At 37.9% G+C, this 25,476-nt stretch overlaps 1 protein-coding gene across 3 annotated transcripts in view; it reads right to left on the bottom strand.

Annotated features, from left to right (window-relative positions):
* The window catches only part of ARHGAP15 (Rho GTPase activating protein 15), a 322,272-nt gene that overhangs the window by 110,263 nt on the left and 186,533 nt on the right, over positions 1-25,476 (bottom strand). For all 3 annotated transcript variants that reach the window (XM_014249190.2, XM_088059241.1, XM_005519597.3), the window contains 2 exons: positions 25,277-25,399; positions 16,182-16,280 (listed from right to left, as the gene is read on the bottom strand). In XM_014249190.2, coding sequence (XP_014104665.2) covers positions 16,182-16,280; positions 25,277-25,399 — 222 coding nt within the window. The remainder of the gene's footprint in view (positions 1-16,181; positions 16,281-25,276; positions 25,400-25,476) is intronic.

Genomic DNA, 25,476 nt, shown 5'->3' on the forward strand with positions numbered 1-25,476 from the left:
GTAGTGGACTTCCTCTTCCAGCACTGCCCAGCTGCAGGACATGTGACAGCAAGCCTGAATTCAAGGTAGCATCAACAAGATTTTGGTTTTTCTATGATCAATAGCAATCCAGCACTGCTTTAGAATTTAGTAAAGGCAGAGACAGTGGGGGAAAGAAAGGAGAGGGAATATTGTACTAGTCCATAAAAGGCTATGAAATGACTCTATTGGAGGTGTCTGACATGAGGTTTGGTGAATCTCTTTAGGAAATTAGCTGAAAAGAAATAATTCTATGTTTGACTGCAATAATATCAAGAAGATGAGGGGCATTCCTACATTAAAAGAGAATCTCATTTTTTCTTGCAGTAATAACTCCAAGATGCAATGAAAGGAGAAAAGCTTGACTAAGATCTTATTGTTTTCAAGACCCTATAGAAACTGCCTAATGGAAGCAATTAAAACACTGAATATGAGCATTACATACTGAGAATGAGTAACAAGTGAATATGATGGAGGATATACTTCATTCTGTTTCATATCACTCGATGGTAGAATTTCCACTTAGGTATTTATACACAAATAAATAAGGGCAGCGAGAGTACAAAGCAAGTGTAATTTAAATGAGCACACAGTTCACTGCTACGCAGGGCTGCTGCTTAATGCCCAAATCAAGCTTGCTCTGCCTCTGTCGTCTTCTCTATTGTGCTGTGCTTTGACATTCAAGAAGTTTATGGTTTAAAAGCCCCAGGAACAACAAGGCTTCCTCAGGAGGCTGCCTGTAACAAGAAACTAAACTAAGCTTTGAGACTATTTGTTTTGAATGAAGCCGTCGAACACGCTGCGTGCTCACTGTAATTTTGCCCTTACCCCCAATATATACTTTTGCCATTCTGCAAGTCCCACTTCTTGCAGCTAAACAAAGTGACCTCATTGCTTTCCACTGTATTTTCTTTTAAACATTGGCTGGGATGATTGAGATTCAGGAATGTGGGAAAATGGATTCGCAAGCCACGTCCATCCCCTTTAATTCTGAGCTGTAATTTTTGGCTTGGCTTGAATCACAGTCATCACATTTCAGTCTGAATCTCTCTGTAAAGTGATCTTTCTTAAACATTTCTTTCACTCATCATGGGATCAGAAACAAAGCCATTCTAGTCTTTCAGCGAAACACTTACAAACGTCTTTTTACAGCGACTCACAAGAGCTGAATTTCCTTTAAAAATGTTTGAAAAAGAGGAGGTTTTCATTGCCTGATTGTCCTCTTTGTGAATCTTGTCATCTGTATGCCATGAGCTACAGCTATTTTAATCTGTTTTTGTTTGCAATCCATTTGGTGTCCGCCCAAGAAAATGCAGGTGATTCTAATTAACTTACTGCTGAAGATGTGGAAAAATCTCAATTGTGCGACAGAGAATTATACACTTAAAACCTTCCCTCTATTATTTATAACAGCTTATTAATGAAAATGATTACATGAATACATTTACCACCTGATTCATCTTTGTTCAGTTTTTAAATCAACAAGGTTTATGCTAAAGGGGAAAAAATGCCTACCAAATACAGACCACAAGTACACACATCAGCTTGCTGGTTTAAATAGAATGGCAGTTTAAAAGAAAATAACATTGTCTTCATGCAACACAGTATAATTCTGAAATTTCCAAATGTTTGGAAGTAGCTGTTTTCTCTCTGTAGCACATTAGTATTTATTTTTGGGAATGCTTATTTCTGTTTTGTTTATGTGTTTGTTTTCTCTTTTAATACCTCCTTCACCACTCCTCTTCCCTTTCATTTGCTGCAGTTACTGCTTCTCACATACAGGATAAGACATCTGCTCTGACCAATCCTTAATTAATCTGAAATAAAATAAGATTCATTTGGCTTTTCACTACTTTATCAAGTACGGTCTATTTCATGCTGACCAACAGTGATCAAGCACTGGAATGAGCTGCTAAGAGAAGCTGTGGGTGCCCCATCCTTGGAAATGTTCAAGGATAGGTTGGACTGGGCTTGGAGCAACCTGGGATAGTGGAAGGTGTTCCTGCCCATGGCAGGGGTGGAATGAGAAGAGTTTTAAGGATCCTTCCAATGTAAATCATTCTGTGATTTTATATTAAAAACTGCATTAAGCATTTTCAGCTAGGTACAGCTACCAACAGGCAGTTTAGCACCTTCCATTTCTATTATTCTGTGCCACACTTGGATAGTCTAATTTGAATGTGATGACAATATGGATAATGCTGTTTATTTTGGGGAGGATGGAAGCCTGAATAAAGGTTATCATTTTAGGAGAAGCTGACGATGGAAAAACTCATCCACTGTGTGACATGCTCAGAACAGCTGGGGGTGTAATGTGGAGGGTGGGGGAGAAGAGAGCCAAGGTATTTTGTATGTTCAAGAAAGATATAAAACATTGCCATTTCTTATATCCCAGCTGTGCCTGTTAACTTCTGGAAACATGTAGAGCTCAGCAATAAAGCATACTTGACTGATATTTACTGCAATGTGCATTATAAGACATTTTCTGTCACACATTATGTTCTGAAAGAGTTAAGTAACATGAAAAATACAGGCTCGAGATTATATCTGTCATGGATGAAAATACTACATTTATGCCTCATTGTAATCCATTCATTGGTTTATGTACCCCAGCCCTCCAGGGAGTGTCACAACTCCACATGATACTGCTGAGAGCTGTATTTTGCTTTTGGATTTCTGATTTAGCTGAAAGAAGTTTAAAAACACATGTAGCCTGACAACTCCCTATTGGCTATACAGCCGAGGAGGGTCAAAAGCATAAACCATTCCAGAAAAAGCCAGCTGTGACTTAGGCTCACTGTAAAGATCTGCCTCTTACAGACAGTAGCAGACAAGAAATTTATGCACTTTGCTAAATCCTCCCACTTTGGTTGAACTGTGCTTCGTTTGGGGATCCATCATCACTAACATCGTGCCTGTGTTTTTTGAGCAACATCAGAACACTAAAGGAAACTGCACTTTGGGGGGTCCAGTGTCCTTTTAGGAGTGCTCAGAAATTCCAGAAAGATCCACAGACACCACCAGTAGAACTGTGGTTAAAGATAAGGGACAGCTACAATTCTCCAAACATCCCTTGTTCCCAATGCTGATTTTAAAGAGAATTTAGTGCACAGTAGGGACAAATCTTTTCCCTTCTTTCACAATAGTGAGAGATTAAATTAGACCTCAGTAATATTACCTCCCCATCCTGACTAGTGCTGCTTCTTGTTGGAGTTTGAACAGTTGGAAGTGGAAGAACCGTACGTGTGGGCAAACAAAGCCTCCAACCAAAATGGGTAAGGAGTTTGCATTTTCTAGTCTGCAGCACCTTTGCTTGGCAAAGAGATTTTTATTCAATTTTTTTTTTTTTTTTTACAGTAAAAACTGGGATAGGAAGTTTAGGGTGGAATAGGAATATTTAGGGAGCAAATTGAAAGTCACAGAACTGCTTCTTCCATCATTTTTTGGTTTTAGAGATAACTGAGGGGTCCAGATAGTCCAAACACTCTTTATAACAGATCCATTACGTGATAACCTGACACTGTGCTCTGTCCAGCCTTAGATGTCTCAAGGTTATCTCTGCTATCTCCAGGATCAGGTCCTACTCAACTTGCCATGGACACATCCTCCAGCTCCTGAGCCTTGCTGGGGAGGGATGCCAAGGCAGAGTTTAACTGTTACAGTTCAGCAGCAGATAAAGAAATATTGGTGGAGCACTTGATGGCACTTGTTTTGTTGCATGGCACAGAAGGCTGGATCTGTGTCCTGCAGTTAGAAATCAGACCTGTTTGGGCACAGAAAACACAGAGGTTCTGAGTTTCTAGCAGAGGAATGTGCTCTAACATCTGAGCTGGGGCTCTAATGTGCAGTGTTATTCACATTGTATTGTAGGCATCTATCTTTGTGTTTGCTTTTTATCTTTGAGAGGGAGCAAACATTTAAAAAGTAGATTCTTTAGCCTAAGGCACACTATCAGACACCTTTGGGTGTTGCAGTCCAGGGCTGTGTGGAAAACCCAGAGGCTCTCTTGGAAGATAAGTATTCACACAGCTATCCAACACCAACTCACTGAATTCTTAGCATTGCATATCTGCCCGACATATAAATGTGATAACACAAAGGTGTGTGTGCATGTGCCCATGGAGATAACTCCTACTTTAACAGACTCTTTCTCAGTGTACTTTGCTCACATTTCAAGACCCAACAATACTGAAAACCATGGGATTCCACTGAATGCCCTACCATCTTCTCTAGTGTGATAAATCTCTAAGAAGTGAGTAAAATTTTCTTGTTTTTGCGAAATTCATATTTAGTGTTATGAAACAGTGACATTAAGCAGTACTAAGGGAAACAACAGAGACATTAATTTTAATATGACACAAACCTATTGTTCTTACATGTTTTTCCACTTTAGTTTACCATCTTAACTGCAGGACTCTGCAGCTATATATATAGATTATTTTTTCCTGTCATTTCCACTGTGTTTTCTGCCCCCAAACAGGTTCAAGTAACTTAAAACCCTTTCTTTTCCTCTCCATTTAACTTGAGAAAAGCCTGATCACCAAAGCAACACTCAGCAAAAGACGTAGTTGAGGTGTCTGCAGAAACTATAAAACTCCTGAGCTGGATTACAAAGAATGATAAAAACTTAGGAGACTGGTGCATCCCTCATGACTTTGGCAGAAACAACTCCATAGTTTCCATGTTATGGTTTGACATGCATTCCAGGAGAGACTACACTAAAATAGCACAAAACTTGTATATGAATTACTCAGGGACTCCTCAAAGAAGGTGTTTTAAGTATAGTCTGAAAAGGAATAAACCACCTTCTGCTTTGAAATACGCAAATAAAAAAAACAAAACTAAATGAAATACAAATTATATAACTAAAACATAGCTGAGACATACAAGAAATACAGAAAAATACTGACATTTGATAAGAAAAAACCTCTAATTGATGGCAATAAAGTGCACTGGATATCTGTTAGCTGAATTTTGGGTGAAGTAAATGCATAAATATGAACATCATTTGATATTTTCATGGAAGACAATTATATTAAAATTTAAAGCTACAGGAAGAAATTTGATTTGAATCATTGTCTTTGTGTCTTAATGCTGACTGTGGCATGGAATTATGTAAGGAAGGTAGAAATCCAATCTCATCCCTTTTACTGGGGTTCACATAGACCCTCTGGTATTTCTGAAGGCTTGGAAAGATGAAGTTGGCATAAAGTGCTTTCCATATCCAGTTTCCTTCTTTGGTGAAAATTCCAGTAACTATTAATGACATTTACTATACAGACATCCAAGGCAGTTGCAGGGTTTCTTACAGAAACTCTTGCTGTAAAATGTGGCTTTTGTGTTTTTAATGTATGGCATATCAGAACACAAAAATAAAACTGAAACAGGGATAATAAAAGACACTATAGTGAACTATTTCTAGTGTGCAAATTCAAAAACTTTTCAGTCATCCACATCATGAGAGTTTGAGAAGTACTAAAAAATGGTGTCTTTTTGGTGTCACAGTCACTGCTGTGAGCACAGTCCTCCAGGTCACAGATCAGAGCATTAAATAAAATATTTTTAGGTGCTCTGGTTTAGTGTCAAAGCAGGAAAACCTGCCTTCATAAATAGCACCCATCCAGAGCCTTCCACCTCTTTGTTTGGATTCAAGTCTGGCTTGCAATTTGTTTGGGCTGGAGAATTTAAATGGTTTTGTTTTCAGTGGTTAGAGGAGATGCTCAGCTGGTTCAAAATTAAGTTTACAGTCTAAGTGAAAGCAGTTTTCAATAGAACAGGATGTATCTTATCTCTCTACTAAGGTTTATTAAAAATATGTAGCACCTGATAATTTAACACCAAATGAGTGGCTGCTAAATTTCCCCCTCTCTTTGTCCCTCTGTCTCACACACACAAACACAGGAATGCTTCTCGCCTGCCAAGCTATGTGCCAAGATTTTGTTCACTTTAATCTCAATCATATGAGTTAGAGAACCATGAAACAAAGTTTCTACCAAGTATGCTGACAGATTTTTAGTTCTCGTGGCTCCACAGGGCATCACTGCAAGCGCAAGAAGGAACTTTTCTTATTAAAGGTTTCTGAGCTGATCCGTTTTCCATTTAAGTCAACACGAGCAGTATCACCATGAGGAACTCAACACTTGCTAACTGATACCATACACTCATCAAAATGATTTCATTTCTAAGTAAACAAAAAGCTGTGGTACCTCCAACGCCATTGTGTGGTTACTGCTGGCACAGGGAAGCCTTTCAGTGGCAGCTACTTTGGTGTGTTATGTCACATAACACCGTGTCAGCTCAGGACTGGGAAATCCAAGCATAAGGTTTGAAAAATTTGGGGCAACTTTTCCTGGTGAGGTGAAGAAGAGAGACATGGAACAACCACTCTCTGCCTTTTGGGGACTTTCTTATCTTCTGAGTGAAGATATTTCACAGATATCACCCTACCCTTGATTTGGAGGTGTCCATGGTGATTTTAAGAGCCACAGCCCATCTTGACAATTAAACAAGTTCCTCCTGCCCTTTGTTTTTAAATCTTGAACGAAAATCTGAGTATTCATTTTTATTTTTTTTTCAAAGAGATAAAGCTTAAGGGCCTGAAACAACAAAACTCTGACCCTTTTCCTTAACTGTAAAGCACAACTATTGACTAGAGAATAGATCTATTCTATGCCTCAAGAGAAGTCTCCATCTGTCTTGGTGGACAGAGGCTTGTATTAATAAAGTAGGAATTGTAGGAAGAAATAACCTGTATCCATTTCAAAGCAGAAGAGGCGTGAGAAAGCAGTTTCTGATTGCAATATCTGTTCCCCAAAAATTTCAGTTATTTGAAAGGCATCATCTCTGACACCAAAAAAGGTGCATGAAGGAACCACAAGGAGAGAGCCATAGGATCCAAGAGGTATGGGTCTGTTATGAAACAAAACACTCACATTTTGCTCTGATTTACATCTATGCCCTTCCTCCCAAACCATTGTTTGAGTGAAGACAAAAGAAGTTGGTTTGCTATATAATCACATCCATGATCTGTGTGGATCCTGATCATAATGAAGCAATCTGCTGAGCCAAGAGACAACTGGGGATCTTTGAAAGACGTGTTAGTTCCTGGGGGTTATCATGCAGTAGCCAATTTAGGGACAATTCTGTTACTAGATTGCTAACAATATCAGTTTCATAATTTCAGAGGAGCAAAACAAGCTAAAGAAATCTCTTAAAGAAGTGAAAACCTTCACAAAAAGCCTCCTTTTTAATCTGTCCTCCTCCTTTGCCCTCTGCCTTCCTCCTGAATCTCTCTGTTGGTTCAATTTCTCTCACTTAGGTATCAATCCCATTAGACTGTGGTATTATATGATTAAAACATTGATGTAACACAAGCTGCTACAGCAAATAATTGAAGTAATAAAATACAACTGCAGTTATTTGCTCTCTTGAATTGAAGGCAGGAAAAAAAAAAGATGGAGTTTTTTTAACTGACCCCATAGTGTGGCATACGGACAGTAAAACTTCTTTTTTAGTGTTTTCTTTTATTGCCGTAGAACTTTTTTGAAAAAAAAATTACAATGCAGTTGTAGTAGCTTTTTGAGTTTTTTCCCCCATAGGAAAAGTGATTAGTTTGCATTGTAGAATTATGCTTTCATAATATTTTTTAAAATGCAACTTTCTATTTAAGCAGAGAAATACTGAAAAGATCTGAAATTACACCTCTTTTCCTTTTAAAGGAACTTAATGGACTTAACTTCTATTTTTGTGTGTGTTTGTGTGCGAGTGAGCATCTCTTCTAGGCCAAGATTCATTTTGTCAAGTGTTAGCCCAAAGTGTTCTATTAATGGCTGAACTGCAAAGTCTGACTAAATGGGGTTTGCAGTGGAAATCCTGCCAGCTCCTTGTCTGTGATGGCATGTGTGCTGTACCAGGGCACGGTGCCTCACAGCCTCAGCTTATTCAGGGGAAAAAGAGGAGTTTTGTGTCTCTCTTTTTACCTTTTTCATGGCTGGGAGGTGAATACCCTCATGTGGAACCTTCCCTGAATCTGCCTTTGACCAGGGGGTGAGTCAGGACCTTCATTCTCTCTTTGGCACAGGGCAAGTAACACACACACAGAGTCAGCTGGCTTTAAATTTCTCTGGACTTTTTGTTTCAGTGCGTACAAGTGTCAACTCCTTGATTTACAAAGTGTATTAACATTATTTTAATATCTAGAAAACGTTGTTTGATTCTTTTTTATTTCGTAGGTTAAGAGGTTTGTTTTATTTATTATGCCTATTGAACAGGATTTTATGGAAAATTCGGAAGACAAAATGCCCTGTTTCCTTCTACATGTTCACAAATAGATATATTATACAATGCTAGAAAAAGGCAAAAGGCCAAACTCATCTCTGGTGTAATTCCAGTAAAAGCAATAAAATTACACAAGGCATGAATTTGGCCCAGGCATTGTAAATGTTACTCTGGTGCACACTGAGTGTCTGCTTGTTGTTACTGGCACGGCTTAAAATACAAATCCCCCCTTTTTTTCATAGAAATGGATGCATTTCTTTGGAGCAGATTAATCAGTGAACCAGGTATCAGGTAAATATGACAAAGACGACAAGTGGTTCAAATGCCTGCCTGTTTTATGGCTTTTTCCTCTTCTAACCAATGTAGAGTCTCTTCTTTCAAATTTTTAAATAATTGTATATTTATTCTCTTTTGTGCCTTGTCATTACAAGGCTTTTATTCCTTTTTTCACTGGGTTTGTGTTTTGGGTTGGTTCTTTTTTTATTATTTATTTGGTTTTGTTTTTGTTTTTTTATCTGTTGTCTCCTTTTCTCTAATTTGTCTTGTATGCCCTTCCGTGATGTTTCCTGTTGACACTTCTTGATATTTTTTTCTAACTCAGAATGTGGCTTTCTAGCAGACACAGAGGCCCCAGAGTGAATACCCTTCAGAGCCAACTCCGACTTGGACCTTGCACAACTCTATTAACTGGCTCTTACTCTAAGAAAGGTGGCTATAGTGGGATTGCCTGAGCCTGAAGACAGAAATGGCTGAGGAAATCTTGCCAACATGTTTGCACTAATTTCAACTGCTCTTAACTTCTGCTCAAAAGAAGAGTTTATTCAAGAAACAAAAAATTAAAAAAAAAAATATAAAAAAACAAGAGCACCAAACATTTTAAATCACAAACTCGCAAGGGCTTTTCTCAGAACTTTGTTGTTTTATATTGCATTCATCTGTACATTTGAGTTTATGCTCGTTGGCCACTTTAAAGTAAACATAGTTCAATGCCCTCAGAAACAGATTTCTTCTGCACACTAGAATTCCCTGGAAAAAGGCTTTATCTGCTGAACTGCTGGATATTTGTGTGTGCATGCAACTTTTTTTCCTATCAGTTTGTTTTGTTTCCCCCTCCCATTTTTTTTTCCTCTTTTCTTTAACATTCAGTGCATATAAAAGTTGGGAGCAGAAGCCTCCTTGGAACTAGATAGAATCATAAAAGACTTCAGGAATCTCATCACAAGCTAAACAGTACAAATTGCACATTCTTCATGGAAGTATTAGCTTTTAGTGCGTGCGTGGATCCAAGCATAATAGATTATCCCAAAGTGGCAAAGAATGAACAGTACAAAATTAGCAGAACTGGAAGCTCAGATCATTTGGTGGAGCAACATGATCTCTGTAGTTTCAGGGTACTGAATTCTAAAGCCACTGGAAACAGAATGCAAAATTATATCAGAGTAAGCAAGGAAGCATGTGTAGGCTTGGGAGAATCTAACAAGAGCTTGGAAAATACGTTTTCAGAGGAGAATAAGTACTGAAAATCAGTGAATGAACTCGTAGGAAACTGCTATTCATGAAGAATTTCTTGCTCTGAGGATAGAAAAATACGAGAGTGAAAAAACACAGAATACACTTGAGTGGTTGTTCAGGGGCCAAGGGCTGTTGGAGAATAATCCTGCACTCAGACAGAAATATAAAATGGCACAGGATAGGTCAGTCTCCTGAGGTTTCCCTTCTCAGGGAAACCTTGCCAGAACAAATCCTTTAAGCCACTGGCTGATGGGTTTGGTCTAACCGTGCTGGGAAGTATCCCAGGAACACTGTGCATTTGCTGGGAGCCCCAAGATGGTGGTGAGCACACCCTGGCAGAACTACCCTGTACTTTCCTGCTGCCTCCCTCAGGTCCTCAGGGATGGGAATGAACTGTTGTTGAGTACCAAACAAAATTTTGCTAAAGCTAAATAAATCCTGAGGAACATGCTGCTGAACTCCACCCTGATGATGAGTATTGTAACACATACAGAGGTGGGGATAGGTGGTGGGGTCCCCATCCCTGGAGTGATTCAGCAGCTGTGGAGATGTGGCTCTTGGGGATATGGTTTAATGGAGGCCATGGCAGTTCTGGGGGAATGGATGGACTCGATGATCTTAGAGGGCTTTTCCTACCTAAACAATTCTGTAAATTTCTTGGGGTTTTACACAGTGGTTGTGAATCCATTCCTTGGCTGCATAGGCTTTGTGTCCCATCCTCACCAGTTTATAATCCACTCATCTCCATACCAAAGTCAATGATCCCAGTATGGGAATCCTCAGCTTTAGGAGGTGTTTGGGATTTTTTCTTTTCTTTAATATTCTTCTGCAGTGTTTTCTTCCATTAGAAAATGAGATAGCATTAGACTCTTTTAAAAAATCATTTTTTCCTAGCAACATAAATATATTCATAATACTTTATATTTTTAAAACTCATTTCCTCTTTCTTAACTCCTTGAGATAAGTGAACTCTCCTCTGTGTAAACATTCTACCAGAATACTGACTACCTTTTAAGCGATATATGATTTAGAAGGTAATGAAATATCACTTTCTTTTTCCTTTTTTTTTTTTTTTTTAATAAATAGGTTTTAAAGTGCTTTTAGCTGCACTTTAGCTTTTAGATTAGCAGATAAAACTGATGAAAGGGACACAACCTTCTGTCACAGGGAAGCATGGCATTTGGGAGGTGAGGTAGTTTAAAATATCGTTTTTATCTTCATTTTTCTCCATTGGGATGACTGTATTTCTTTACTACATCCCATCAGGTACTTTATCTTTGCCCATAAAGGCATTTGCTTCCTTAAACCCTGAATATTCTGCAGCATGAGACTGTGTGTCTGCATGTCTGCAATGATCTTATGCATAATCAAGCACAGCTATGGACATTTAGTGAATCAAAGCCAAAATTAATATCAGTTTTAGGCACTTTGGAGTGTCAGACCTCGGAGCCTGTGAGAAACCTGAATTTTGGAGAGCAAGAAGCTAATTTTTTTTTCAAAACCATGCCTTCCTAAAATTGCACATCCAGCCTTTAAGTGCCCAAAGGTGCCTTCTGAAATCTCACTGGCGCTACCCCACATCACCCCCCAAACCAAGAGCCCCACACTCAGAGGGGTTTTTCTCACTGCTCTAATTTGACATGATTTGTTCCCTGGGTCTCAGAGCAATGAAACCCAGTAAATAATACACTGGACACACAGAGAAGATAACAAAAGGAAATAGTTAAGGTACTATAATAATTTTAGCCATTCTTTTTTCAGGTCACTATAATCTGCCCAAAGATAACTAATTGTTCAAAGTAAACATTCCACTCCGACCACAAAAGGAATCCATTACACAAACATATAATTCACAGTCATTTTTAGTGGGTTGTAAACAGTTTGGAATGAGCATAAAATGGGACAAAAATCAAAGTGAGCATTTAGAAATGAAAAAGTGTTTGCTACAAAAGGTCAGTCCCTTTACTTGGCAAACTATGTAGAAAAGCCTGGGAAAATGTTGAACACACAAGCAGTAAGGGAATTTTAAAGCCAACAACCTCCCTGTTTCTTTAAACAGACATCGGAACCTATAACTGGATCCTGTCAAACAAACGACAGCAAAAAAACATAACAGCTGCTAAGAAGTGAAGTTGAAAGATAAAGTTTTCTAAGCTAAGAACCTTTTCAGAAGTGGACTAAAGGTCTTTCTTAAATCTTTAAGCAAGGTTATGGATCCCAGGGTGGCTTTTAGGCATGGAATCAAATATGTAATTTTGTGTATCATTCCTGTCAGAGCATCCTGTGCTCCAAGAAAAGCAACAGAAAACAATATCTGCAACGTCCAGCTTAGAATGGAAATGGTACCTGTAATCACCAGCTTTGCTGCCTGCAGTGTCATTTTTCAAGTCATTTGGGCTGATTTGAGAGCTCTAACTTGGATTTGGGAATGGAGGGAGAAAATGAAGGATGTTTCAAAAGAGAGATGAAAGTTAAATTATATTTCCCTGGAGCATTAGGACTGTATTTCTTTACAAAGCCCTAGCCACACTGGATACCCTGGGTAGGTTTAGGATACAGACTGCTCGGGGTGTTCATTTACTCTGTCATTAGACACACAGGCAAATGATCTTCCCTGGAAAAGAGTTTAGTATCAGACTGTTTTCACACGATAAAACACTACTGTGAGAAGCATTGGATGGCATGTTGCTGAGGTACAACACAGACTGATATTTTTATTTTTCCTAATGCGTTCTACTCATGCCTTTCACATATTTTTTAAAAAAGAAAATGCAAAAAAACAAAAGACAGCCAGGACTTTTAAAGGGTCATGGATAGCAAAATAAATAGGCGACTCCAGAAATGACTGGAAATGATATCTGGCCTAGAAACACCAAAAAGTCTTGCAATGGGCCCCACCCTTGGCAGAAGTGCTCAGTGTGTGAGTTACAGTGTACTGAGAGGATTGTCCCAGGCTCTCCCCTGCTCAGCTCAGGGCTGGTGCTACCTGTCAGACACTTTCCAGGGAGAAGAAGCAAGCAGATTGAAAAGCAGATTGAAAAACAGAAATACAGATTGAAAAGGGGAGGTCGACAGATAGCCCCAGAAAAGCCTGAGGTCCATCCAAAGTAGATGTGGATAGCAAAGTAAAAGAAGAAACAGCAAAAACCCACAGAACATGCCGTTCCATCAAAAACTTTCCCCTGAAGACCCTGAGAAGACAGAAAATTAAGAAATACTCGAGATCCTTGAGTAGTCCCTGTATTTCTTCACTCTGATTGCTGCATGGTATAGAATTATTCTCTTATCCTCACCAATTCATACCACAGACATAGGAGAGTTTTTTATTCAGGATATTGCATGAAATGCCAAGGATACAACACGCTTTCCCAAGATAGTTTTGACTTTAGAGACACAGGTCTGGATAGCTCAATACTCAGAACTAGAAGTTCATCAAAAATAATGAATGAATAATTCAGTTATTATTATAAGTAATTCATAAGAACAGGAAGAATGAAGAGAAAAACTGAGCTTCCTTAAAAAAAAAAAAATTATATGTGACAATTTCCCTGCAAGTTTCCAAGAATGGGCACATTTTTATTGCCTCTCTTTATTAAATTCCACTACCAGCTCTGCAAGATGGCTGAGAAAATGGAGAAAGACCTTCTGCTTCACAGTTCTACTTCAATAACTAAAAATACAAAAAGAGGCTGAAAAAGTGGAATTCATTCAAATTTTATCACATTCACAAATGAATCCTTGTTGGATAGATAAATATGCATTATGGTGTGAGATTTTTTTTAGATCAGATCTTAGAAAGCACCCCTGCTCCGAAATGGTGAAGAAGCAAACTAGGGGATAAATAACCAAATTCTGATCTAAGTTAGAGCAGAATATATTCAGAATAAACATTCTTTTGATAATAATTTTTAAATAGTACAACTAAACAGAAAATCTTGCCAATGGTTAATGACAACCTCTACATTTTTAATCTGTGGGAGAATATTGGTACATTTGGCTATTGTGTGTCACCTCGTCTACACAGGAAAATGTACTAATTAATATGGTTTATTCAGATCACTGCTAGACTTTCTTTCTGTGCACAGTGATTATGCTTTAAAAATCAGAAAAACAAATAGAAAACCAGTAGGTGAATAACAATTAAATCCATGAGCTGACAGCTAAGAACACAACTGTTCAGTGGAGTAGGAATGGTTTGTAAGCAACATTTAGGGATGGTCTCCTAAGGTCTTTTTTCCTAATAATCCTTTATCTTAAGCAAAGCACGCAAGTAACATTTTTGGTACAGTTACAGTATGTGGATGATATATTCTCTAAATAGGAAAAGAAAGCTTTTCTACCACAGCCAATATGCCAGCTGTACCGAGTATCTAGGCCATCTTACTAAGACTATGAAAGTAAACATACAGTTTTCATTAAATGTGCCTTTCCCATAATTGGTACATAAGTATTTCCCATGACTCTGCAGTTGAGTATCTTGGCTGGAGGCATATCTGGCCATTAAGAGGAGGGCTTCAGATCTGTTGAGTCTCAGCCATGCCGGGAGACTTGGCACCTCCTCATACTGCTTCCTAATACCAACCCCGGCATAAAATGTCATCAGAAGCTTGCATAAACATTGGACTTAGCTTCACATAAATTACTGCTGTCCTGAGATAGTTTATGCCAGAACTTAGTAAAAACAACACTTTGAGTAAATAGAATGTGAGTAAATGCAAGCATCTTAATCCAAGAAAATGATAATAGAAAGAAAAAAAAAAAAACTGCATATCAAATATAAACTCATAAATACAGAGATAACATGAAATTTTTATCTCATGCCATGTGATTAGCTTTTATTTACGAGTTAGTCTAACCAGAAGGGGTAAGCTTCTCTAAGTCACAACAAGTTTGAAGGAAACACAAGAACTATAATGCACTATTCAGAAGGATGAACCCCTTTGAAGGAACAGTGATACATCCAGTTTCTAATATGAACATTTTTTTGGTAACCACACAGACAGTAAACATCTAATTACGTCCCTTGAATTTTTCTGTTGCAGTTCAGCAGTGCAGAGACCTCTGGCCTCACTTCTACTTGGAGGAGTGGTCAGATACTCCAAAACATCATTGAAATATCCAGCACATTCTTGGGGCAACTTGTGCTGAGGTTGTAACCAAGCAGTTTGTTAGACATGTTCTGCATGGAGTGGCATTTTTGCAATCTAATCTCTGCCTTTCCTTTTCATGTTCTGAATTTCACCTCACAATTCCTCCTCTATTAATAGTCACTTCACACATTTTCCCCCTTTTTTTATCCAGCCTCCAGCCTTTCTCCACAAAAACCCAATGCTACTATCTCCCCCTACTGAACGATCTCCAGTTTGTTTCAGTCTCTGACTTCCTGCCAATCATTCTGGGAATAATAATATCCCAGTGCTCTCTTTGCTGTATAATTAAAGCATGAATTTCCCTGAGTTTGAAACTCCAGGGTAGTTTTATTGCACCTTTCACTATAAAACCAGGTAACAATGGCAGAATTAAAATAGCTTTTTCCTTTGTGGTTAACTCTCTAAGTATCTTTTTATTTTTCATGGATTCTCTTGTTCTGAGACTTCAGTATATGGCAGTGACAATGGGTTCACCCAGCCTTATTCTGAAAATAAATTTTCTATCTTTTGCAAGATATATGTTTCCCCAGATCCCTGGAACAAGTTGTAAACTTGTAACAGATGGTGATGAAGCCTCACATTTTTATACAATACATTTTAAGATTCTGCATCTACCGCATGCACCTTCCAAAGAAAATGACCTTCAGTGAGAGAAGATACACTCTGCAGAAAGGAAGGCAGGCAATGGTGTTAAGTGCATCTTTTTTATAATATGAAAATCCTTCTTATTGATCAAAACTTTTAATGAGGATGGATACTCATTTCAGTATTTTTGCAATGTCATGTATTTTAAAATAACTGTAAAAATTATACACCTGCACTCATTAAAACAAAACAAAAAAAAAGGGCACACTACAATAACTTTTATTTTGGTTAAATACAATTCAAGACTTAGGAAAAAAGTATTTGCCTTACATTCACCAGGGACTTTAGAATGAAAGTTACTGACATTTTATTGATGTTTAGCATTTGCTTACCCAGAGAAAGACTAAACCAGCATGTCAAAAATAAAAAAAAAATAGGGAATAATCAGCATGAATGAGTTCTATTAACATCTTATCATATAAAGAAAATGAAGATACACAGAATGTGATATAGCTCCATTCATAACTATATTATAGATTCTACTATCTGCCTACCCTGGCAATCCAAGCAGAGTTACAAGCTTAAAGTTTTGATTTCTATTTGAGAAAAAAAAAATAAATTAAATAATAAGGTACTCACCTCTTTTTTCAACAGCTTTTATGCAGAGTCTTACAAACTGGGGGACTGTGGATTTCTCATGCTCACAAACCAAGTGCAAATGTGAGCCAAAAATTTGATCTACATTTGGAAAACAAGAGGAAAATGCATTAAAGTATATTATCATTATTAGTGGGATTTTTCTCTCTTCTCAGCTTCCCTATTAATTTAAAACTCAGACATTTAAGATGCATAGACAAAATTGGAACCAAATCCTTCAGTGGTCATTAGCTTTTGCCCCAGAACCAAATCCCTCCACATTTGCTGCTCATAGTGCTTGATGCTTCCCTCTGGATTCAAGTTTCAATTGCCACTTGCACCTTAATTTTGACCTTTCTAAGGCTTGGAGGTCCCCAGAGTTTGCTTGGACCTGCTGTAGAAAATGTGCAGGAAGTTCCAGAGCTACAGCTCCCTAAGCCATTGAATACAAATTCCTACATGATGCCCTTGGTCCAACCTAGAAACTCATCTGGATGGGTGACCTGTCCCTTCCATGCCTTTGGAAATTTCACTCTTTCATGGAACACTGTATGAGTGCAAGGATTTCATTACTTTGCATCATCAGGACTTAGTACAGTTCCATCTCAACTTCACAAAATTTCTTTTTTTACTCATCTAATTGCCTGCTCAGAAAAACAGAAGATTGTAGATATCTTTTGATGAGGATTTCATCTTACACCGTGTTTAACTAGTCATTAGTCTCACTTCCTTCACGAGCAATCCTTTTAGATAATGTCACCTTTTAGTTCCTACGATTTCAAAGTTTTGATCAACTTTTGATGGTTGATCTTGAAACATATTTGTATTAGCAGGTTCAACTTGTCAGATTACTAATTAGCTTCTACCTCATTTCCACTCTGTGTGTTTGAGAGATTATGAAAAGAGCAATCAGTAACAGGGACGTTGTCAGCTAAAATCAGAATGAATCAAACAGATGAGAGGAACTACTCAATAGGAGCCAGTTAAATGCTGAAACAATAGGAGTGTACTGTCATCATTTATCCTAAGAGACAGTCTCCATGCAGCATTTCAACAGAGCACTACGGTTTGTAAATTGGTCTGGAGGCTTTGAAAATTATTGTATAGATAGCTGAAGGGTGATAGCACCAGCCTGGACCTTGCATTGCAAACCTAGCAGCAGCTCCCATGGAACTGGGTGTTTCCTCCATAGTCAGTGCCACCATACTCCACCATAACCAACTGGAGTGCTTTTTGCTCTGAAATCAACTTTTCCTCGCTAACAAGCAAAAGCCCTATTTTTTATTTTTTTACTTATTTATTTAAAATTTCTGTGCTGCGAGGAACTTCATTTTCATTAATTACCACTATTTCATACTCAGCTCAGATTTCAAGAGTGACTCAATTACATTTTTTCCTGGTGCCCCAGAGTAGGGAAGACAGTGACAGAGACAAGGTGAGGGGAAGGGGTGGCTTTGTACTTCTGGAGATGCGTCAGGGCAGTTTATTGCAGCACCTCCCAAAGCGTGTGATCTGCATTCTGGGAGAGTACATCAGATCCTGAAATGAAGTTAGTTGGAGTTTCAGCTGCAGAAGGGATGGAGGACTGGGTTCACAGAACTGCTCTGAGGAAGGTTGTGTGCATGTGTGGCGTAAAGCATTAGCGAACAGTCTGTTACATGTTTTGGGGTTATGTTTCTGACAAAGCACAGTCTGGTTACATTTTCTTCATAAAACATTTATAGCTGCCTTCAGTGGTAATTATACATACAGAGATTTATGATTAAAATGTACTAGCACTTCCTCTTTTGACATCTTAATTGTTTTTTAAAATTTTAGCAAAGACCTGTCAAATTCTTTGCATAATATGGAATGGTCTCCAATGTAAATTATGTTAAAAAAGAAAAAAAAAATGTGTCTTATTTGGTGGACAAAGACACTTGTAAACAATTTCAGAAGCAAAACAGGCAAAGAACTGCACTGTGTTTAGATGGCAACACACGAAGAACTGAAATGAAATTAATGTGTGGCTGTTCAGCAGTTTTTCCTCTGTGTTATAACCACTTTATAATCAACTTCCAGGATTATTTCACAGTTACTCTTTCAATCTTGAATATGAACACAGAATATTTGGTATTCCTGGGAGGAAATTTTGAACAGGCTGAAAACAGTTTTACAATTCTCACCTAGTCTGTTACTACATTTCTTGGTTCAGATTCTATATATTAAGCAAAATATTTAACCTAATTTTTTATACCTTTCGCTGTATGGATACAGTCACATTTTGTACCCCACAGTTAAGCTTTAAATCACCTCTTCTTTAAACACAGGCACTCAGGATTTTATCTTAGATGAAGGACAGAAAAACAACATTAATACCTCCTGGGCATCAGAATAGACTATGGTAAAACAACAGCACACAACTGCTTTGGAGGACTTTTTCCCCTTCTAGAAATTCATGGGCATTTACAAGTACATGATCCCATGAGTCATCCCAGTACTCTCAATTCTGAGTACTCCTGGACCACAAATTCTGTGATTCTCTCTAATCAATTGTTTTTTGTTGGACCTGTTTCTGTACATAAATGTGGGAATGGCAGCAGTTAAACTGCCATATTTACACTTGTGGAGGTCACAGGGATACTTGAGGAAAACTCAACTAGGATTTGTTTGTGCAGTATTTCAAAAAACAAGGAATGGCAAATTACTTTTTGAGGCTAGATTATATGCAACTAAAATTAAAATATGATTCTCTTTTTCTAAGTGTAGATTATATATATATATATATACATATATTTAAACTAGTTTAAGGGAAAGCTCTCCAGAACATTTTCTTTTCTAAAATAAAAGAACTACTCCCAATGGGATAAGGGAACCAAAAACCCTTTTGTTTGATTTATTTGTGATAAGGTCCTCCAAAACTTCATCTTTTATGACTTGAAAAAAAGAGATGTACACAACACTCCTAACCTCCTGTTATGACAGTTTATGTTTCCTATCCAGCTTATTTAACTCAAATGTCTGGGAAATAGACACAATTACCACCTTATGGAATGCTACTTAACTTTAAATGCTCCCCTCTGAATAGAAATCCACTTTATCTTCTCAGAGATATTCCAGTTTCTCAGGAATTATTTCCTCTATAGGTTCCTGAAATGCTCTTGTTTCATCATTTAAAAATTTAGACTAACAATTGCTCAGAAATATCTTTTATTAGAACAAAGGCAATTCCCATGCAGTGGATTCTGTTCACAAGGGCTCGTACAAAGGAGCTGCATACTATGCCCATATACAGCTTTAATCATTCACTCTTTCAGCTGTTATCAATTTAAAACCAATGAAACTCCCACACTGAGTCCATTTGAGCAGTCAATTTTAATATCTTGGGGCATCTGTAGTTATTCTGAATTGGCTGCAAAAGCAGAACTAACAAGTTAAGCTCTAACCATAAGTCTACATCAGGCTGGTAAACCATACATCAAACACCGACAGTTAGTCAATACTGTAGTATGAAAAACCAACAAGCATTTTTAAGAAGAGAAATATATTCATAATATGTTTGGTGGTATGGTTTACATTACATATCCCTGCTATCTGCAAGTTAAAAATTCCGCTGGAGATGATGGGGTGTGTGACAGCTTTGCACAGGGGTATAAAAGCAGACACCAGAAGAGAAAGGAATGGACGTTCACAAGTTGTATAATATAAAATGATGATTATGGCTGCAATGAATTACTCGTTCTGGGGAGCTTCAAGTTTTCCCTGAGCTAGACAGGGCTACTTTTGCTACTTTTTTCTTTTTTTTTTTTTTTTTTTTAATAGTTCTTGCAGGCTGCAGCAAAGCCACTAATCCTGGGCTGCAGAAATCTCAACTATGGGAGACAATTTTTCTGGAAAAAAAACAATTAAAACAAAATCACTAAAGCCACATCCTCACTGAGAATGTCATTGTTTAACTGTTTTTTTGGGTGTACATGGATGAGATGTGGCCACACTTGGAAGGAACTCATACTTCAGTGTTTATTATTAAAAATGCAGGGAAGGGCATGGCCAATACTCCCATGTCTCAGGAAGAAGCTTAAATTCTGGCATGAGAGGAGATAGTATAATGGTACAATGCCCAAGTTTTTAGAAAAGTGAATTATATCTATGCAATCCTGTGCCTTTCAGGAACAGAATTAACTGTGCAACATCTGGATTTGAGCGGCTGGACTAGCAGACTTTTGTATCAACATTCAAGTTGTTTGTTTCCTTTGTAACTGTTTGAATGGTGGGAAGGAAAAGAGGGAAGGAGAATGAAAAGAGAAAATCAGAGACAAATGTACAAGGAGAGGAGCAGGACAGTAAGCACCAGAACTGTGAACTTTTACAGAGGGAAGTGATGCATTTGGAGACATATTCTTAAAGGTGACTTCTTCTAGCTGCTCTGTCTGTAGTCAGACACATTAAGTCAGATATTAAAGTGATGCTGATTCCAGACTGGGGCTCCAAATAATGCCACAACACTTTTACAATAAGTGGGGCAAGTCCTCAGCTGACTGAAGTCGGCGAGGTTGTCAATGGCGCTCCCCTGATTTATGCAAGCTGGGAATCTTGCCAGTCCTTTTAAAGTGGAGATTTACTATATATCGTTGATCTGTGGTGGTCATCAATTAAAAAAAAAAATTACATTTGTGAACAGTTACTATTAAGTGGCATATGAGCTGCCAGATTTGTTTCACATTCTCAGAAAAAAGGGAAAACAGTACCACAGACACAGGTCTCTCTTAAGAAATTCTGGTGGTTTGCTGGAGACAAGAGCTTGTTTGAATTCAAAGAGAGGGTGCCTGCCTCAAAACACTTCTCCCAAAAATGAGACATTTAAAAATTCTCTGAACCATTTCTTAATATCATGTCAAAGGAACAAATCACTGTTCGGTGTGTGGCCATCCACAAGGTTTAGGAAAACTGCTTCTGAATATACATATCAAGAAAAAAAATACCCTTGTGACCTATTGTCCCCACAAGTCAAAGGAAACATTTCCTAACTTTCCCTAATCTCTGATGTGCACCAGAACACTTGCAAAATTCCTTCATAACCTGAAAGAGTTACAGAAAACACCAAAGGTGGGCCTTAATCTGCTCTTTTGGACTTCTCATGAATGTTCTCATTATGTTGAACTACTCTGAGGTCCAGTGAAACACATGATACAATAAAGACATTTTCCCTTGCCTAGAAATGAAATGGTTGGTGATCTCTGTGCTGCGATCTGCACAACCAGCAGCATATGCTGAGCCCTGTTCTATAGGCTATCAAGCCAAATCACAGCTAGTTCCTTTCACTAGCAATTGAGTGGCTTTTATTTTCGTCTTGAAACAGTTGTAACCATTCCAAATTTTATGCTGTTTTGGTTTTTGCCTTAGCTTATGAAATACACTCAATGGAGTTCCTTCGTTTTGGGAAAGAAGGATCCACCCTAAAAAAGAAAGAAACCTAAATAAATTTCTTGCCAGCTGCATAGCTTCATTTTCCTCATTTCCCACAGTGTCATTTATGTGAGGTTGTTGCTCATGTTTTTTTACTGTTTGCTGAGAGCGTGTTTTGTGATAGCGTATTACCAACACAACCATCATAGCTTTAAAATCACAGTTTCACTGAAGTTTCTTTTCCTTTGTTGGTCTTGAAAATCTCAGAAATCAGGATGTTAGGAGGCCAACATCAAGTTGAAGGTTGGCAATTCATTCTGGGTAATACTAAATCATGACAAAGCTCAAACATAAAGATCAAAGTTCAATTATAGACTATAAAGTCATTTTAAATGAGAAGATTTATATATTATTTTTCTAGCATATTAGTGCAGATTCTGTAAATTCTGAGAATATTTCAATCCCAAGGAACCAAGGGCCTCTGCCCTAGAGTATAAATTTGAACAGTTATTCTCAAAATAACACTGCTCAGATGGCAGACATGGGACATACCTCGTATTTACTATTTCTAGGTTGTGTGCACGGGTATGTCTAAGAACTCAAGTGTGCTTAGAGACACAAACACATTCCACAATGTCCCTGTGTTGCACATCATCTCAAAAATGCTTTGAAACTGTGGTTACTTGTGTAAGCATGAGTGAGATGGAACAAGGACAGATGATCTTCATTAGAGCTCTCGCTGGAGCACAAAGAGCCCCAGCCACCAGCCCAATGCGATGAATGGAGGCAACGTGCTGCTCCCATTCTGGCTTCTTTCATGCACAGGACTAGAAAGCAAATGGGACAATGATGACAAAAATAACTTTTTGTCATGCAAAGTGTCGGTGCATCTTCATTTTCAGATCAACATGTCGCTAACGTTTTACCATCAGTCTTCTACATTCCCTGGTCTGAGTGTTATCCTCCTTACTATTTTCATTTAACTCCCTACTATACTTTCCACAAGGATAGCTGCTACACTCTACACAAGCAAAGTTTGAGTAAGAGTTAAATGACAATCACATAATTTCTAGATTTCCTGATAACAGTGTTGGCAGAACAAAGTACCCCAGGAGATCAAACTGCTATTTAATTTTGAAGCCTGTATTCCCAAATTTGGTTAATGTGGAGAAATGTGTCGAGTCTCCTGGCCAAGTGTGCACGCATCAGCGACTCACAGAGCACAGGACTGTGTTTAAGTGAACTTACCACCTTAAAATGTATTTACTCATGACTATAATTTACGTGTTAAATTTATTGGAGTTTTGGTTCCAGTGTGACATACAATGTAAAAAATCAATATAGATTTGAGAGCTTTATAGTGCCCCTGGCAAATATGAATAGCTCTTGATGAAAAGTGAAGGTTTTCACAGCACCTACAGTGCCACTGCATTGGAGTAATTAACACCACACGCTTCACAGATATTTATATCAATTCTTCACCAGCACACAGAACAGCTCTTTGTCAGGAATTTGGTACCAAGATGTCCTGCAAGGCGTTATACACACTTTTATTATGAGCCCCTATTTTAAGGGATTTACAATTCTGACAGAAGTATTTCCCTATGGAATAAAAGGTCGTAGGCATGTTCTCAGAGCTGGAGGAATTTTTTCTTGTAAAAATTGGTTAATACTTTTTTCCCCTTAAGAAACGAGCAAATAAATAGTTCTGAGGGGTTTCTGCAACCATTTAAGTCACCTTTAGAAAAATAAATAGATGCATCTTATTATAGAAAAATTTGGCAAGCTTTTCATTGGTAATCTGGGTGGTTGCATTTTGCGATTTAAAAATATTCTAATGCGAGACTAAAAATTAACATTTAAAAGTGGTCTCTGCATAAGCACCACAACTGCATTTTCATAACATTTTAACAGATTAAGGGGATAAACTGTGGTGAAGACAATGAAGGAACCTTATCAAATGAGCATTTCACATAGACTTACTGTAGATTGGAATTAAGCCATGCTAACGAATCCTGCCTCATTTGCATGGCCAAAACCTAATCCTAATGAAACTTCATGGTAGATAACTAACATGTTTTCTTCATGGCAACATTAGTTTGGTAATAAAACTGTGCTGGGTGCAGATTCTGAGTTACTGTGCCACAAATCAACGCCATCTTTGTTATCCATGGAAAAGTATCCCAGGTAGAAACAAGTCATGTCTTATGAATCAAGAGCTTAACGCAACTCTAGCCAAACCCAAATTCATCTGGCTTTCCTAGAGAGATGTATTAGAGGGTGGATTTGAGTTATGCTAATGAATCTGGATTTGTTAGCAGGGATCACATCTGATCCCTATGTGACACTGCAGGAGGTTCATCAGCCACACTTATTAAACTAAAAACAACCCCAACCCTTAAATCCAGAAACTAAAAGACTATAAATTACTCCTCTATTACTGTAATAACTGAAACAAACTAACATGACACATTCAAATCCCACCCTCAACTCACAAAGTATTTCAGAAAGCCAAAACCCTCCCAAGTATTGAAATCAGTTGCCACAAATGTGTAAGGATAGATCCTGAAAGCTTGGTGTGCGAGTGTGCACACCTCACACACACATATTGATGCACAATTGACATTTTTTCAAAGTTTCTGTGTCAGATGGAAGAAGAACCTCATGACTGAGGCACATCGTACGTGTTTCATAAAATGAAGATTTCCTGACGGTAAACGAGACTGCACTGAGCATCTCTGCACGTATCTAAAACATAAGAACTTAATTCATCAAATCTTCTTCTCTCCAGACATGGGCCCAGCTGGTGTTGAACTCTTGTAGCTGCTTTAGCTTATGCTGGCTGGGGTCAATCTCGGCTCAGGACAGACAAGTTTAATACACACTAGCAACACCCCTTGCTATTTTTGACACACCACTGGAAAACTCACACTCCAGATATTGACAGGGGCAGCTGGCAAAATGCCTCTTTCTAGTCAATTTGGATGTGCAGTTGTGGGTTTCACACATAATAATTTGGGAGTGCGTAAATTTTTCAAGCATTATTCCAGACAATATTTAAAAACACAGCTTTACTTGGATGTTAGTGGTCAGAATGCTACTGCCTTCAAGTTAACTACCAGCTTCTCAGTGAAACACTTCTTGGATAAACTAACAAACACTTTTTATCAAAGAAACAATTTTTTAAGAATATGTGAAAGTGATGGCTGACCAGCTTAGCAAGAAATTGGAATAGGAAAAAACACCCACACATTCAAAGCATTTCTTATTCACTGACATGTACTTCAAATTGTTAAAAATGGATTTTGTCGGTGAGTTAGGAAAATAATGAGAGAAGACAGCAGAAAGTCTTTCAACAAATTAGTCAGCACAGCATCTGAGGGTCCTATTTTATGTTCTAAAACATAAAACTATATCGATATTCTTCTCTTAAAAAGAAATGGAGCTGTGAAGCACCTTGATTTGCATTGCTCATGGTGTTAAATGGAAGGGCTTCTACCACTTGCACACCAAAGCAGAAAAACTGGAGGAGCAGTCAGATATCACAGAGGTAGATGAACGATACATTGATTCTTTTTTCTTTATAGTTCAGCAGTGTGGTATGAGACACAGCAACAAAACCATATTCAAGAAGTGTTTGTCCAATGTACTGAGTCAAATATTTAGTTCTGATTTTATAATTTTTACACCAAAAAGAAGAAGACTGAACACACCTTTAATAAGTCCCTTTTCTTGCAATGTTTTCAAGGAGGGTCTTCTGGAGATGAACTTCTTTAATCTGCTTTTAACTCGGTTTCTGTCATTTGTGTCAGAGGCACTGTAGTTCAGCCTGAAAACTGAAGGAAATCAAAAGAGAAATTTTTAGTGAAATGATATTTCTAGATTAACAGTAGGTTTCTGAAATATCCTGAGA

The sequence above is a fragment of the Pseudopodoces humilis genome, chromosome 8 (assembly GCF_049639895.1).
Source record: "Pseudopodoces humilis isolate 2021_Gansu_Grassland_sample_001 chromosome 8, ASM4963989v1, whole genome shotgun sequence".
Classification (NCBI taxonomy): Eukaryota; Metazoa; Chordata; class Aves; order Passeriformes; family Paridae; genus Pseudopodoces; species Pseudopodoces humilis.